The 15,000-nt window shown below is 39.5% G+C and overlaps 1 protein-coding gene across 2 annotated transcripts in view; it reads left to right on the top strand.

Annotated features, from left to right (window-relative positions):
• The window catches only part of caln1 (calneuron 1), a 60,827-nt gene that overhangs the window by 3,840 nt on the left and 41,987 nt on the right, over positions 1–15,000 (top strand). For both annotated transcript variants that reach the window (XM_034867451.1, XM_034867450.1), the window contains exon 2: positions 6,409–6,530. In XM_034867451.1, coding sequence (XP_034723342.1) covers positions 6,416–6,530 — 115 coding nt within the window. In that variant the 5' untranslated portion in view covers positions 6,409–6,415. The remainder of the gene's footprint in view (positions 1–6,408; positions 6,531–15,000) is intronic.

Raw genomic sequence — 15,000 nt, forward strand, 5'->3', positions numbered from 1 at the left:
TGTCAGGCATCCAATGTGAGGATTATCTGCTCTGTCAATGTTTCCCTTATGTAACGGGCCGCCACGGTAACATCCCTGCCACCACGGTATCACAAATAAGGCTTTACAAAAGGCCGTCTACCAGCAGTGATTGTTGGAGTACATGTCGGAGAATAGCACGGGCATGCACTTCTCACCGCGAGCTGCACGCATGCCACTCGCAAACTAGAAAGAAGAGACTGCTGCTGTCAGGTGGATAACTAGCCAGTTGAGATTGTGTGTGTGTGCGTCCTTGAGAACTGTAACGTATAACGTATGTTGTCAGTTCATTTAAGCCTGTTATTGTATAAGTCTGTAGTTTTTGCAAATTGAAATGAAGTGAACTGGTGATTTTGTTTTGCATTGTGTATATGGTAGCCTTTACAATGTTATTTATTTCTTTGCAGAACCACACACACAGAACCATAGCAAAGCTACCCACGCCCGTGTTTGGACTGTTGCTTGATCTTAATGAAGCATCAAAAGAGAGAAGTTGTCATCAAAAAGAAAGGTCATCAGCGTTGATTTAAAAGGAAGGGGGGGGGTGTTTGTTGTTTTTTGGACAGACCTGCCCCCCCGCTAAAAAAAATACTAAAGGAAATAATTTGTGTTATTGTACAGTATATTGCATATAATAAAATAAATTGGTCTGAATACATTCTGGATTCGCAGATCTTTCAATTTGTCTTTTCGACAAAAAAAGGATACAGATACATTTAAAATTGCCCTTCGGTCCTATTCTCTTACCCACACCTCTGTGTTGAATGGTAGGGTGTGACACTAATCTGCAGTGTGATGTCCGGTTGCGGTATGAGTTGGTCATGTCTTCCTGCCGGTTCTTTGAGGGCATCCTGCATTCTGATGACAACATTGTTAATGTGGCTTCTTCCTTCAGGGTCAAAGTGTTTTTATTCGTCATGTCATCTTTGTCTTATCCGTGAAGTGCCAGTACAAGTAGTGCTTTCCGTGTAAGACATACAACTTCAGTGGAGGTGGTTTTATTTATGTGGCTGCTGTAATTGGGTTTAGTTCTGCCGTGACCCAGTCTTAACAGCACTTGGAAGACTTAAAAGGACTATAATGATGCAACAATGGTGTGTTTACTGTTAGGCTACCTTGAAATAGTAATGAAGACAAAGCATAAATATATGCTCTGAATGTTTTTTATATTTTTTCAAGTTTAAAATCTCATACCGTTGCAGCCCTTATTCTGACCTTTATCTGCAGCCACGCTTTTTATCAGCTGTGAAACCTAACTGTCACTTCTAGTAACCTAGCTCTAAGTGACAGTTTTTTTTATAATGTGGAAACATATTTAGGCTTAAATTCGGAGTGCAAGAAAGAGCACAGCACCAGGTTGTCTCTGTGATAAAATGCCGCAGGTCCAATCAAAGCTAGTGCAGCCATCAACAACCCGGTGTCCTGTCATTCCAACGTGTCCTTGAGCAAGATACTGAATCCAGACTTAATCTCTAAAAGTTACTTTGGATAACAGCATCAGCTAATGGCCTCAACGTAGAATGTGAGTTACTATCTCATAAAACTGGGACAGGTTTATTCTGCTAGTGTCACATGCATTTCAATCAGGAGAGACATGTTTGCAGATATGCAAATAAGATTTATTGTACAGCTCAAATACAATGTACAAAGTCTTTGGCGATTAGACTCCATCACTATACAAATCCTTTTTAAATCTATATAGAGTTAGAGAACCATCAGACCCCCCGATGGAATTTAGACACTGGTGGTGACAACAAAGGAGCCCCAAGACCAGATCGAAGGAGGCTCCGGACCGGTCAGCTGGAGTAGAGGACCCCCCAGCAGAAAGTGCAACCCTTTCTGCTTGCAACAACAGCTGACTGGCAAAGGGAGATACATTTTTTTAAGCTGGGTTGCGACATTGTGATTGGCCCTTGCAATTTGTGTGACCTAACCTGATTGGTTCAGCAAGAAAGTGAACGCCTCTAACAGCTGATTCGAGGTAGGTAGAGCATTGATTAAGAGTGAAGTCTTCCTGAAAGGATTTACACTAAGTTACATTTCAGTCACGAGAGACTAGTTGCAGCTATACAACAGTTATACACAGCATGATAAAATATACATTCAATATCATAACAGCTGAATTGATTTAGGAGTGCATCAATTAATAGTTATGTCTTCCTGAAAGAATTCACGCTGAGCTACATGTGTGTTTTAAACGTTCTTACCGTGTCCTTGTCAGTATAAATGCAACAGCTTGACAAAAAACGTTAACTGTCCGTAGGCCTCCATACTCACACATGAGGGCTTCCATACAGTCCATTTAACAGTAATGAGTAAAACGGTAAAAATTATCTGTTTAATTGATTAGTGGAGGGGATTTCAACTGTGAAGATTTGCTTCTTTTTTGGTTTAATTTAAATGTAAATTGGGTGTTGGACATTTAGTCAGACAAAAACTTTAATGTGTTTGAACTCTTTATAACTGATACCAGGGGGGGGGGGGGGGGGGGGGCATCAGTGTGTGACAGCAGCTTGCTCTGCAAAATACTGAGGTACCATACAGTGATTTTATCTCCCAGTTGTTTTTATGGCTCATTTTTATCAGGCAGTTAATCTGACTATTAAATCCCAGAATCCTCGTCTCTTTTGATAAATCACAATGTGCGAGGACTAGAGATCTGATGAGGGAAAAAATAGATGTGGTCTTGGTTGATGCAGTGGTGATTACTTCCTGATTTAAAGGGCAAATTAGCTGAGACCCTGTTAAATTTAATCAAATGTAACGGTGTTGAAAGGCTGTGAACAGCTCAGTTCAACACTGTCTTTCTAAAGAGTTGCAGATCAGGTGTCTTACTCTTTCACCACATTATCTCTCAGCTACGGCACTGCTAAACATTATAACCTGATGCGATATTATGGTTAAACATTCTAGTAAAATCTTATTGCCTCTAAATTTGCCATGTTCTCTCTGTTCTCATGAACACATCTACATCTTTATGTGTTTACCAGTGATGTCAGGTTTCGTACTCCTCGGTGCGTTTAGTCCCTCAGAAATATTTGTAATGAACAAATTAACTGATGTTAATTGTCACAGAGCTATTTTTTTATGTCAGGAATATAAAAAATCCAGCTTATCTTTGCTCATCTCATTGTGACTGTCAAAAGCTCCAAAACAGCAAATCGCTACACAGTTTGATTTGGCACGAAAGGCTGTGTTCTTTGAAGAAGCCTCAAAGAATCAGAGCAACGATAAAGATTCAGCTGTAAAAACGAATCCCTCCTTGATAAACATACATGAACATAAAGTCTTAGTTATAGCATCAAATACCACACGAAGAGGCGGTTGGGTTGGTGAAAGAAGCTGCAGCAGCAAACCATATGAGCGTATCTGTTAATATTGTCCGCGCTGTACACCTGCATGAATAATAATGAGATGTCATGAGCGGTGAATGAGCCAATGATTACCAAGCTGTTATGAAACCGCTGTTAAAAATCCGCCAATACAAGCACAACTTTAGTGCCAAGCCTGAATGTTTGCTATGTTTCACTTAATTTGTCGATTACATATTTAAATTGCGAGCCAGGTGCCTGGTTGTAAAAAACAAAAACAAAGCTTGAGTTGCAGACGTGTTGCAGTGACCAATTTACAATTTGGGAAGTCACGGATGGCTGACACCTCCAACCAGTGAAACATGAACATTTGTAGGTGCTCGAGCTAAGAGTAGCAAAAAAAACAACAACAGTAAAGTTAAATTGTGTCCATCACTGTACAACAAAACGTTCCTGTTAATTTCACTGCTGAGAAAAAACAAACGAGTTGAAATTCACTTTGCTTCTGGTTGGATCAGATTAAACACATTGATATAGGTGCTCCATGACAGCCTTGTTTAAAAAACTAAGACATTGTTATTCTGTTCTGCTACTGTCTTGCTACATCTTTAGAATGCATGCGTTTTACATGGTTACTAATTGCTTTATTTATGATTAGCACTAGCGTGTATGACTTAATGGCTAATTGGAAAGAGGCTAATGCAATTATACAGAATCATAAGTTTCCTAAAGGGGTAATGGAAAAACTGATTTTACCTTGTCATAGTTGAAAAATGACAGTTTGGTGGGTAAACAGGACATACATACAACTTCAAAATTGGATTAAAACCTCTTTCCTCTACAAATCTCACAATTTGAAACTGCTGCTAAAAACGGGCCCATCTCAACAGAGCTCACAGTTGACGTCAACTATGTGGCTCTTTCTTATTTGGCTCTAGTCTTTGTAATGCCCCAACATTTACATAGGCTACACCACTGAGCTGATGTCAGCTTAGTCTAGGTGGCTCAGATCTCAGAAATGGTATAAATTGTTTATCTTCTATTTAATTAATAAATTCACTTCTGAAACTTTTGTAAGCAATGAATCAACTGTGTTGAGGTGAAATATGTGGTGTTTTTTTTTACAAAAAAGGAACGGCTAATTGTATATTTTGCCCAACTGTGTGTTGGAGTTCAGGCCTGCTGTGAGCTAGATTGATCTCCATCACAGCTGGTAGTCTGTAAGACCTTAAGGACGCTGTGTGTGCCGTGACGAAATTCAAACTGTAAATATCCTATAGTTATGCCGGCAGCTGGCAGCCGGCCAGCTCCGCGGAGCTCCGTGGAGCCCCGAGCTGGAGCCCTGGCAGTCCTGTAACCCAGAAACGGTGACTTTGCCCTTGGTATGGAGCACAGCGTGTGTGGAGCTCCTAAAGTCTGACATGTCTTACCAAATTTGCAATGAGCGATTAATTTTCTTAAACCGCCCATATTTGAGCTTTATATAGTGGATTTATTGCATTGAAAAGACTCAGAAGTGAATTTAGTAACAAGATAGTAGAGGAATAATGCATAACATTGCAGTTTTGTCTTCAATGTATGTGTATGTGGTTTGCTCAACCAATCAGTGTGCAGCTCATCCAAATATTCATTAGCATACTATATATGTTTATTCTAAATCCAATTCAGAGTGTGGATTTAGGGCCCATAAAATAGCAACCTGGCCATTTTCAGCCCAACCAATGTTACATACCCTATTAGGAGACCTTAAGGAACAGTGTGAACTACCCTGTATAATCATTCGGTCACCCCTTAAATGTTGATTAAAGACCTCAAGTATGCAGTTGTAAATAAATGTAAGCAATGTGATAGCCAGTCCTTTCAAAAAGTTTTAATGTGTTTGAGAGGTTTTCAACCAACTCAAAAATGGCCTCTTACTGATAAAGCATTAATAACTTTAATAAAACATTGGCTCTAACTACAGGACGCTTCTGAATGCCCTGACAAAGTCTACTCTATGTAATTGTTTAATAAGAGATAGTAGCAACATTTCTTTAACAGTTGAAAAATTGGACTTGTTCATCTAAAGAGAGCATAGATTTGTTGGTGGTTAGCAACCCGGGACAGTAGCCTGCATGTGTCCTCCTGAGGATTACGCTCATAAAACTTTAGTTTTCTACTGTGGATGCTGCTGAAAACCCCCAAAGAGTGCAAACTTGTGCTATTGTTTTATTATTATCTATTAAAGAGCGTGGTGCACTTTTAGATGTTTGTGTTGTCAAAGCTCTTGTAATTGTGAGGCTTACTTGACTCTGCAGAAACATGATGTTAAGTTCAGCTGATAAAAGAGACACGTGCATTAATAAACTCCATAGCAGTTCAGTTTTCTGCTCTACTCCCTCAGCCCATTTTGAACTCCTCATTCTGTCTCAGAAGCATCTCCTTAAAGTGACCATTGAGACAAAATCCAATTAGAGTGGAGGAAGTAGTTGACAACTCTCTCTCTCTCTCTCTCTCTCTCTCTCTCTTTCTGCACTTTTTTTTCCTCCTGTGCCCTTGGGCTTCAATTTGTTGAATAATTAATTGCTTCAGTCGCATTTGCACATACAGTACACACGGCGCCTTTACTCAAACACACACACACACACACACACACACACTACATTTACCCCTAGTAATATGAGTCTCCCTTACTGTGTGAGACTTTCCATTTAGCGAATGAGTTCTGCTTCATTTATGGATCTTGTTTATAATGTGCCCCTTGGACATTTGTTTTAGGTTCAGTAATTTCACAAATGGCTAAATCTGCTCCCTGTTGCTGAATTTGGGTTCACATTTCATGTTGCTTTTTTACTTAATTTTAAGATTGGTTGAAAAGAACTTTTGTGCAACTTTAATTCTATCTATATTCATAACAATTGACTAGAGCTGGTTTCATTTACAGTAGTATGTATCCACGGCGTTCCACTTCCGGGATTGCTTCGGTGCTGCAAGAAATTAAATTCAAGCAACTAATCTTCCAAACAAATCCATGAGGGAAATCTCTCGTTCCTTCCTTTCCTTCACTACCGTCTAAAGGTGTCCTTCTATTGTCTCTCAGGGAGAAGATGCCGTTCCACCATGTGACGGCAGGCCTGCTCTACAAAGGGAACTACCTGAGCCGCTCGCTGTCGGACAGTGACAGCGATGTGCTGGCCAGCATCTCCGTGGAGGAGCTTCATGGTAGGGCTTCTCAATAAACTGCCTGGCTGTTGTCCTGCATTATGCCTCATGTCTAATTATAGTGGTTTAGCTGCTGCCTGCCTATTTAATCCCAACATTGGCAACATTTTACTTCAAATGAAGATGAGCAGATGTTTTTTTTTAAATATACTGTATGTTGGTACTGTAACCTGAAACACATTCTCAGGCTCCAACACACACACACACACACACACACACACACACACACACACACACACACACACACACACACACACAAGCAGGTGCGGACAGAGCAAAGCTACGCCGCCTCTGCAGTTTGTTTAAAGGAGAATTGCGGTGTTTTTACATTTGGAGTGTTGTCAGTAGCAGGAAAAAAGAAAACAGTCAGTGTTGTCGAACATGTTAAGAGGCTAGTTTAAAACTTGCCCTGTTTCAGCGCCCTGGCTGCTAACGCTAGCAGGAGGATAACGCGGTGTCAGTCCCCGATGAAAGTCGAGTGCAGATTTAAACGGTTTACGGCCTAACATGTCATACTGAAATTTGTGAAATCCATAAAATAATAAACTTTTCTCATTACATACAGTAACAGACGATGGGAATTGTTTCAAAAACGTTTTAACTATCTATGATTGTTTGATTGCTAACTTGTAGCCAGCAGTGAATGAACTTCGTTAAGTAGGTCCTTTTTTAGTGTCTTGACATTACAGAAGTCTCCCAGTATTATCTTGAATGCAACTTGTCGCAAGGTGATGCATGTGCAACTTAAATCTGCACTCGACTTACTCGACACACTCTTAGACTGACAAGCACAACAGGGTTCTTAATGACCTGGAGACAGACTGTCTGGGATTTCTGTTCCACAGTTAAGCAACATGCAATTCAAAGTAGTTTTCATAAAACTAGTGCTGTCAAACGATTCAAATATTTAATCATGATTAATCGCATTAATGTGACAGTTGACTCTACAATGATTCACTATTAATCACAACATTTTCATCTATTCTAAATGTCCCTTGATTTCTTTTGTCCCATTATTTTTTTTTCTCATTTAATGCTCTTATCAACATGGAAAAGTGGATCGGCTTGCTTTGTGCGAATGTTTTTTTTAATTGAATACAACATTGGCATATAGCCTATAGGACTGTACTGTACTGTGTTTAATTTCACACATAACATTCTCACTTGGAGCAAATAATCTGTCACACAGTGTCACACTGTCCATCAATAAAAGGGTAAAAGAATACTTTGAAGGGGATGTGGGGGGGGATTGGCTTCAGCTGTGTGCCTGGCCATCAAGTGTATGTCAGACTGGACGTGCTGCGATGATAGCTCAGTTCACAACAACAAAACACACAGATCACTGTGGTCTTGTCAATGGAACATTTGGCAACTTTCAACAACTAAACTTTCCCTTCAGAATCTTATTGGCATCCATTTTGGCGTCTCACGTTTGCCATCCACTCAAAATGTAACGTTACTACGCTTTGGCCGGCTCACAATCCCAAACAAGTGCCTGTTGTTTTGTTTCCGGTCTAGCTTGATCTGGTGTGGTGTTGTAGTTTTTCTAACGTTATTAGTTGTTGCAACAGCATGTGTAAACAACTACAAAGTTTGTAAAGCCAAAAAGAACGTTAATCTCGCGATAAAAACATTGACGCCGTTAAAATGGCTTTGCGTTAACACCGTTAATAATGTGTTTAACTGACAGCACTACATACAACATTAAACAGGACTTAAAAAGACAAAAACATAGGCAAAAATATAAAAATATAAAAATACAAGTCTAAAAGTTCCACTGTCAGAATTGAATAGTTATCTTATTTGATATGTTGTAGGGATGGGTTTAGGAGTGATGATGGAAGGGTTTTATTTTGTGTGGAGTGTTAAATGTTCTAAATAAATAACAAAATATTCTATGTAAATCGGATAAATAGGTATGTAATTATTTTTACAACTGAATTTGTTTTGTTATGGCAGAAAGTAATAACCAGGTATCAGTAAAAATGTGAACGGGCTCTCCTGGGGCACATTGCTCCGCGCTGTAGCGGCTTCCCCAGTCGGATGGACGGGACTCCCTCCTTCCTCTGCCGGGGCCACATCGCTACCTGGATGTGTGACGGCTATGTGGAAATCAGGGGACACGCTAGAATCTCTACATGAGCTCTTGCCGACAAACGACTGATTGAACCACGCTTCTAGTTAGATAAGGTTGTGGGTAAAAAATACTGGGAACCGAGTAATCTGTCCTTTTTAAACAGGCACGCAGTCCAACGGGCGGACGGAAGATAAGTTTAGAACCTGTATTGATCCTGAGAAAGAGAAGCACAGGGACACAAAGAAATGCAGATTAGTATGGAAAGTAACAGAAATAAATAATAAGAGTTCCATCAACTAAAAGAAAAAGGGAATAAAAATAGAAACTATACTTGTACTGGGGAATTAAAAAGACATGGTAAAGTGAGTGGTGGCCGAGTCAATAGGTATGTGTGAACAGTGTACACCATACTAATACATGATTAAGTAATGGTACTTATTGTTTTCTGTATTAACATAATGGAATATAATGTAAGAGTCAATGTTATATTCAGTATTAACATAACATAGTAGATTATGGTACATTCTGATATAGTGAAGGATTATAGTCATAGTATTATATTAGAGTATTATATAGTATAATATAAATTTAATTTATGGTGAAGTATAACTTATAAACCAGTATGGAGTCCAGCAGTCCAGCAAAGAGACAATGGAGGGAGAGGTGAGCGTTGCATGCTGCATACAAGTGATTACAAACTCACAGGTCCACACAATGGAAAATATGACTGCTATTTTACAGCTGAAAGTGCCTGTGTTTGTTAAAAGATGGACTCCTGTCATTCTAGGCCTTGATTTAAAATAATTTAAACATAATGATGTGTAATGGTGTATTTATCCTATCTCTATGTAGTCAATATGGTTGTTGAACGAAGCGCAATACAGAGTGACCCTTTTGTTTTTTTGTTTTATTTTAACTTTTATTTTTTATTTTTGTTGATTAGAAAAAAAAAAAAAAGAAGCTTAATTGTACTGTAATGTGTTTCTAAAACTGCTTATAATGTTCAGTTTGGGCAATAAAGTTAAAAAAAAAAAAAAAAACTCACTGCAGCTTAATGTTTAGTTACGCTTCATGCCGGCACAATGGGGATGTAGAACCTGAACTAAGGAAGCTATTACCAAAAGTCAAAGAACAACATTGGCTGTATTTCAAAAAGCAACAATGATTTTGAGAATGAAGAATATTTTTGTGTGGTAGATTAGCCAGAGTGGATAGGATGGTGGTAGGTAGGCAGAGTCAGACATTGTTGTTTCCAGAGCTGATTATTTATTTCCAGTAGCAAAAAAGTAGCGGCGCTAACAACAGTCAAGTGATCCTATCAGCACAGCCTCACCTCCTTGTTTTCCCCCAGGAGCACATATCCTTCCATTTATATAGGGTTGTCAATTCCCACCCCTGTTCTTCAGTCCATCTCATCCTAAAGCAGGTTGATCTACTCCATAACATTAATACCTTACAATCTCTTAACCTATGGAACTTTGTTACCAGTTCCCTCCTATCTTACTGACTGCAAAACAGGTCAGGGTTATTCATGCCTTTTTTATATAATAACCAAAAACAACCAAAATAAATATTTCTAAACACAAGAAAACCCTCTACTTGGTTTGGCCCGATGATGTCATCCATGACCACCCTATTCCTATAAAACAGGAAATACCTAGGCTGGCCCCTCCCCAAACAATTGTCCTGCATGGTGGAACTGAACAAAGGAAGAAACAATTGTAAGTATCAATACAGGGAAACTTTAAACCGTGTTTAAACTTGTAAACTAATAAAATGGAACTGAGACTAACATGACTGTGTGTTTACTTTACTAATGACCTGTATGGGACAAGTGGTGAGCAAACCCACTTCGTCACATTTTGACTGTACAATGTGTGTTGAAAAGTGTAAACAACACGCAAAGCACAGCCTATTGTGCAATGTTAAAGCAGATCAGATCACACAGTTGGAGCCACTGCGTCAAAATGCAACAAGCCCGTATGCACTACGAAATCCCAGACCCATTTTGAGCTTAGAAATGATGTGGTACACCAGATGTTCAAAAGTAGATACACTTGTGAAAGGTTTTGTTTTAAAGGGCAGGTGCTGGTCTAAGTCCCCCCAGTCAGTTTTAAGGTCAGTAGTGCTTTAAAAGACAACATTGTGCTACAAAACCAGCTACATCCTCCACATCTGAGCCAAAAAAGCACAGTAATGCATTATTCTCTACGTAATTTATCTCACGGGAGCATTTGCAGTTGGCTGGCTTCTGTCTCTGACGTCACTTCTGTGCTGTTGCCGAGGATGTGTTTAAACCCTTTGTTTTCGCGTCTATTTATTTGGGGTCCAAGGGCTGTAGAACACAAACCTGATAAATTACAATCTGCCACAGTCAGCAGTGGCAGTCTCACAGACAGCAGACAAACTAGACTCCCCTGGACCCACAAAATATAAATCCATTGATGCAACATTATGCTGCCGCCTGGAAAATTGGCTGCACAGCACACTGTAATGGCCAGATACTCTGTCAGGGTCGAGTTTTAATATGCATAAAATTTGTTGCAGCGTATGAATTTCTCATTGCTTTTTCCAACAGGTTCATGTTGTTTGGTGACTGACAAACTGCTTGTGGTTAGAGGGTCCTCATGAGGTCACTAAAGACTATGAAACTGACTGACTGTAGTCACCAGTAATTACTGTATCAGTATTTACTTAGTCTCACATTGCCAGACCCTCCTCCACAGCGCTGCGGGGGAGGGTTTGGCTACTCCACACAGCAATCCTTTAGGTGAGAAAACAGGCTCTTGTTTCTTGACATTAACTTAAACCAATCACAGTCGTCTTGGACGCTGCTAAACTGCAAAGTAGATGGGTGTTTTGGTGGAACATGTGTACAGTCAAAGGTTTGGACGCACTTTACCATTCACTTGAATTAGAAAGTGTGTCCAAACTTTTGATTGGTACCTTACATTCAAAAGTAGTTTTTGTCATGCTACAGGAAACTACTCTAGGAGTCTAGTCTGGGTTTACCCTGCAAAGATCTGAAGAACAGTTAAACATAGTCTTCATAAATCCACTGGAGTTTAAAGTTACAACACTGAGACAGCAGAAGGTAGCGGACATCCAAAAACTGAAATCGGAAAAGACTAACATCTAAGGGAATTTCTGGCAGAACAAGAGCAATTCTGGAAGTGGACCATCGTGGATATAGACTAGTATTTACTATACACTAGATGTTGGGTGAGTGGTGGCATCACATTGGGCTAGCAGACAGCTTGGATCTTAAGACTCTTATTAGTTATCTGAGAAATAAGACTTTCATCCTCAACACTTATTGAGGTGCTTGTCAGCAAGGCACTTGACACATTGCAAATTCACACCACGTTTTGGACCACAGAGCACAGATGTCCCACACACACACATTCTGTTGGGATTACAGCTGACTTCTATTTCTAGTAATGTCTGGGAAGTTCATTGAGGATAAATGTTTATGAATTGTTTTCAAAAAACTTAACACTTAAGATTTTGCCTTTATGATGAATTCAAATTCAAATCACCTGCCATGCATGGAGATTTCTAGTAACTGATGCAGAATGTAAACATATTTAGGCTAAAAAAAAAAGGGACTTACAGCTGTATTTCAGTCCATGGCATTATGACGCTTTCTTTTTGTGTCCCACAAAGCATGACAAGTGTAGCACCAAAACTTGGAAACATATTCATCTAAAATTCTAATCATTTTACTTTACCAGTTCATTTTTTGACTGTATTAAGGCCTGGATTGTCCTTTCAAGATTGGTTTGTATGTACCTAGAACACTGACATCCTCATAAATCCAATCCTATAAACGGTAGATATTTGGACATACAGTCAGAAACAGCTGGTTTTTTTAAATAAAAAGTGACATCCTGACAATCTGGTCACGCAAGGCTTTCATCAGACACTAATAGAAACATTCTTACCTCTCTTGTGTCATTAGAAACTCCTTTAATTACTCTTTTTTTTCTGGTACCACGCACACAGCCTCCGCATTCTGCACATTCAACACTTCTGTCTCTCAATATTTAAAGAGGCAATTTACTGTATTTGTCCAGGGTCATTTAAAAGCTTGCTACAGTGGGCCGAGCTGTCACACAGCTGTGGGTATGGAATCAGTCAGCTTCTGTGTTTTTGTAAATGTTTCATCTCTCAGGAGAAGCTGCTGTTGAATAATGTGCGTAAGTCATTTGGATGTGGCTAGCTGTGTAGTCTTGCAGCAGGCAGTTATTCTACAGCACAATTGAAGAAAATGTGCCACTTTGTTATGTGAGCTTTTTGACAAATCCTTTGCATGCCTACCAATTTAGCCACTTGGGCAAAAAATCTTTGCAAAACAAGAAAAAAACTTGACCATTCCCTGTCCTGTTTTTTTTTTTAACTCCATGTTTTTCCTGTGCAGTAGACTATGTCATTGCAGCAGGAAGGACAGCTAAGTGTCCCATGTAAGGTCTTTAAAGCAGTACAGGATATTTAAATGACACTTAAGATGTAGGTTTTGGTATTTGACTCTTTGAAACAGAATTTACGAGATGTTCCCACGATCTTAGAGATTTCAGTCTATAATTTTGGACATGATCACCTGCCAAGCCTGGCTGCAGCGCCAAGCTTCTGATCTGTGAACAGTCAAAAGGCAAAACCAGGAGCTCTGCTGTCACTCAAAAGATTTAGTTTTAGCAGAGGTAATCTAGTTTTTTCGTAATTAACACTCCCCCATTCCCTCTAAAAGTAATCAACCAAATTTGTAATTTTCTAATCTTTATTTTCACAGCTGTCATTTACTCATCTAAATGTATAACACGCACAATGTCATACAGCCACTTTGTAGGTTTGTTCCAGAGATGCAATGCCCTTTCTTCATGACACGAGTGCATCCTTTGTGCTGTCTAAAATACATTTGTACATCTTTTATAGCAGCTCAGTTGTTAATTCAAAGGAGACAGTGTTTTCTGTATTTTTCATTCACAAAGGCATGCAAATTGAGTTACAGGAGGGTGCAGGCAAGGCATAAAAAAGAGAACAGTGCAGGAAATTCTCTTGACTCAGTGTCCACTCTGTGTGCTCTCTGGTCTGTTCTTACAACAACAACTACAACAATGTAGGGCTTGCAAAGTTTCACTAAATTGAACATAGTCTCTACTTGAAATCTCTGTCTGTAAAAGACATTTAACACAATATGCATTTGGTTTGGCAGTTGCTCAGTCTGTAGGGAGTAGGGTTAGGAACCCCCCCTCCCCATACAGACCAAAGTATGGCCGAAAATCTTTTTGTCTGTGAAGACATGTTGTTCGTTGAGATGTCTGTTTAATATCAGGTTTAATTCTCCTTTATCTGATGGTCCCAGCAGGGAGGTTGATGCTTTCCACCAAGCCAATAGCTGCAAAAGGCCAGTCACCTCCGGTTACCTTTGTGCCTTCAGGGAAACGTTTTTCTATCTATGCAAATCAAATATTAACTACTTTTTCTTTGACCTCAGACCAGCGAAGGTAGACATTGGCTAGAAGTGCTGAGCTTTCCTTGTAAGAGAGAGGGATGAGGAACAGGGAGGCTCACGGGCACCAGCATTAGGCTGCTTGTTGTCAACTCCATGGGCTTAGAAAAAGTTCCCACTTGGCAGTTTTGGTGCTATGGCTATGTAGACTTGTATCCAACCTTAGCAATTGGCTGACAGGCTTGGCTACAGTATCTACAGGACTGGAGGAAAAGCTACCGTTTTTGGAATTGATACCAGGTGTATTGTATGTACTGCCTGCCTGCAGCACACAGACATGATCACACTAATGATTACTATACACTAGAAGACTCTGAAAAGACGTTAAAGACTAAAGTCTGACACCATCTCACATCAGAAGACAGCCATTCATTTCTATTTGAAGACAATAATAATGCCATAATGAGTTTTTAGTCGCAATCTGCAAGATTTTATACCAATACTTAAAACTTCAGATAATGTCAAACAAATTTGATTATGTTGGAATCTCAAGACGGGAAAAAGGCTGACACTTGTGGTGTGCTCCGACTGAGCACACCACAACTCTAGCAAGAGTCTCATGATTTAATTCAGTTATAAGAAATGTGTCTACAATAGTAGAATCACTTGAAAAGTTGCTTATCTAAATGCATAACATATATAATTGTAAAGCAGCTGTGGCAACGCTGCAGTCCCATGTCAAAGTGTCCTTGGGCAAGCCACTAAACACCAAATTGCTCCAGATGCTGCGCCATCTGTGTGTAAACGTGTGTGAATGTTTATCTGATGATCAGGTAGCACCTTGTACGCCAGCCAAGGCCACAGTGTCTGAATGTGTGTGAATGGTTCCTCTAAATGCACTTTCAGTGGTTGTAAAGACTAGAAGACAAAAAAAAATGATGTGT

This window comes from Etheostoma cragini, chromosome 3 (genome assembly GCF_013103735.1).
Source record: "Etheostoma cragini isolate CJK2018 chromosome 3, CSU_Ecrag_1.0, whole genome shotgun sequence".
NCBI lineage: Eukaryota > Metazoa > Chordata > Actinopteri > Perciformes > Percidae > Etheostoma > Etheostoma cragini.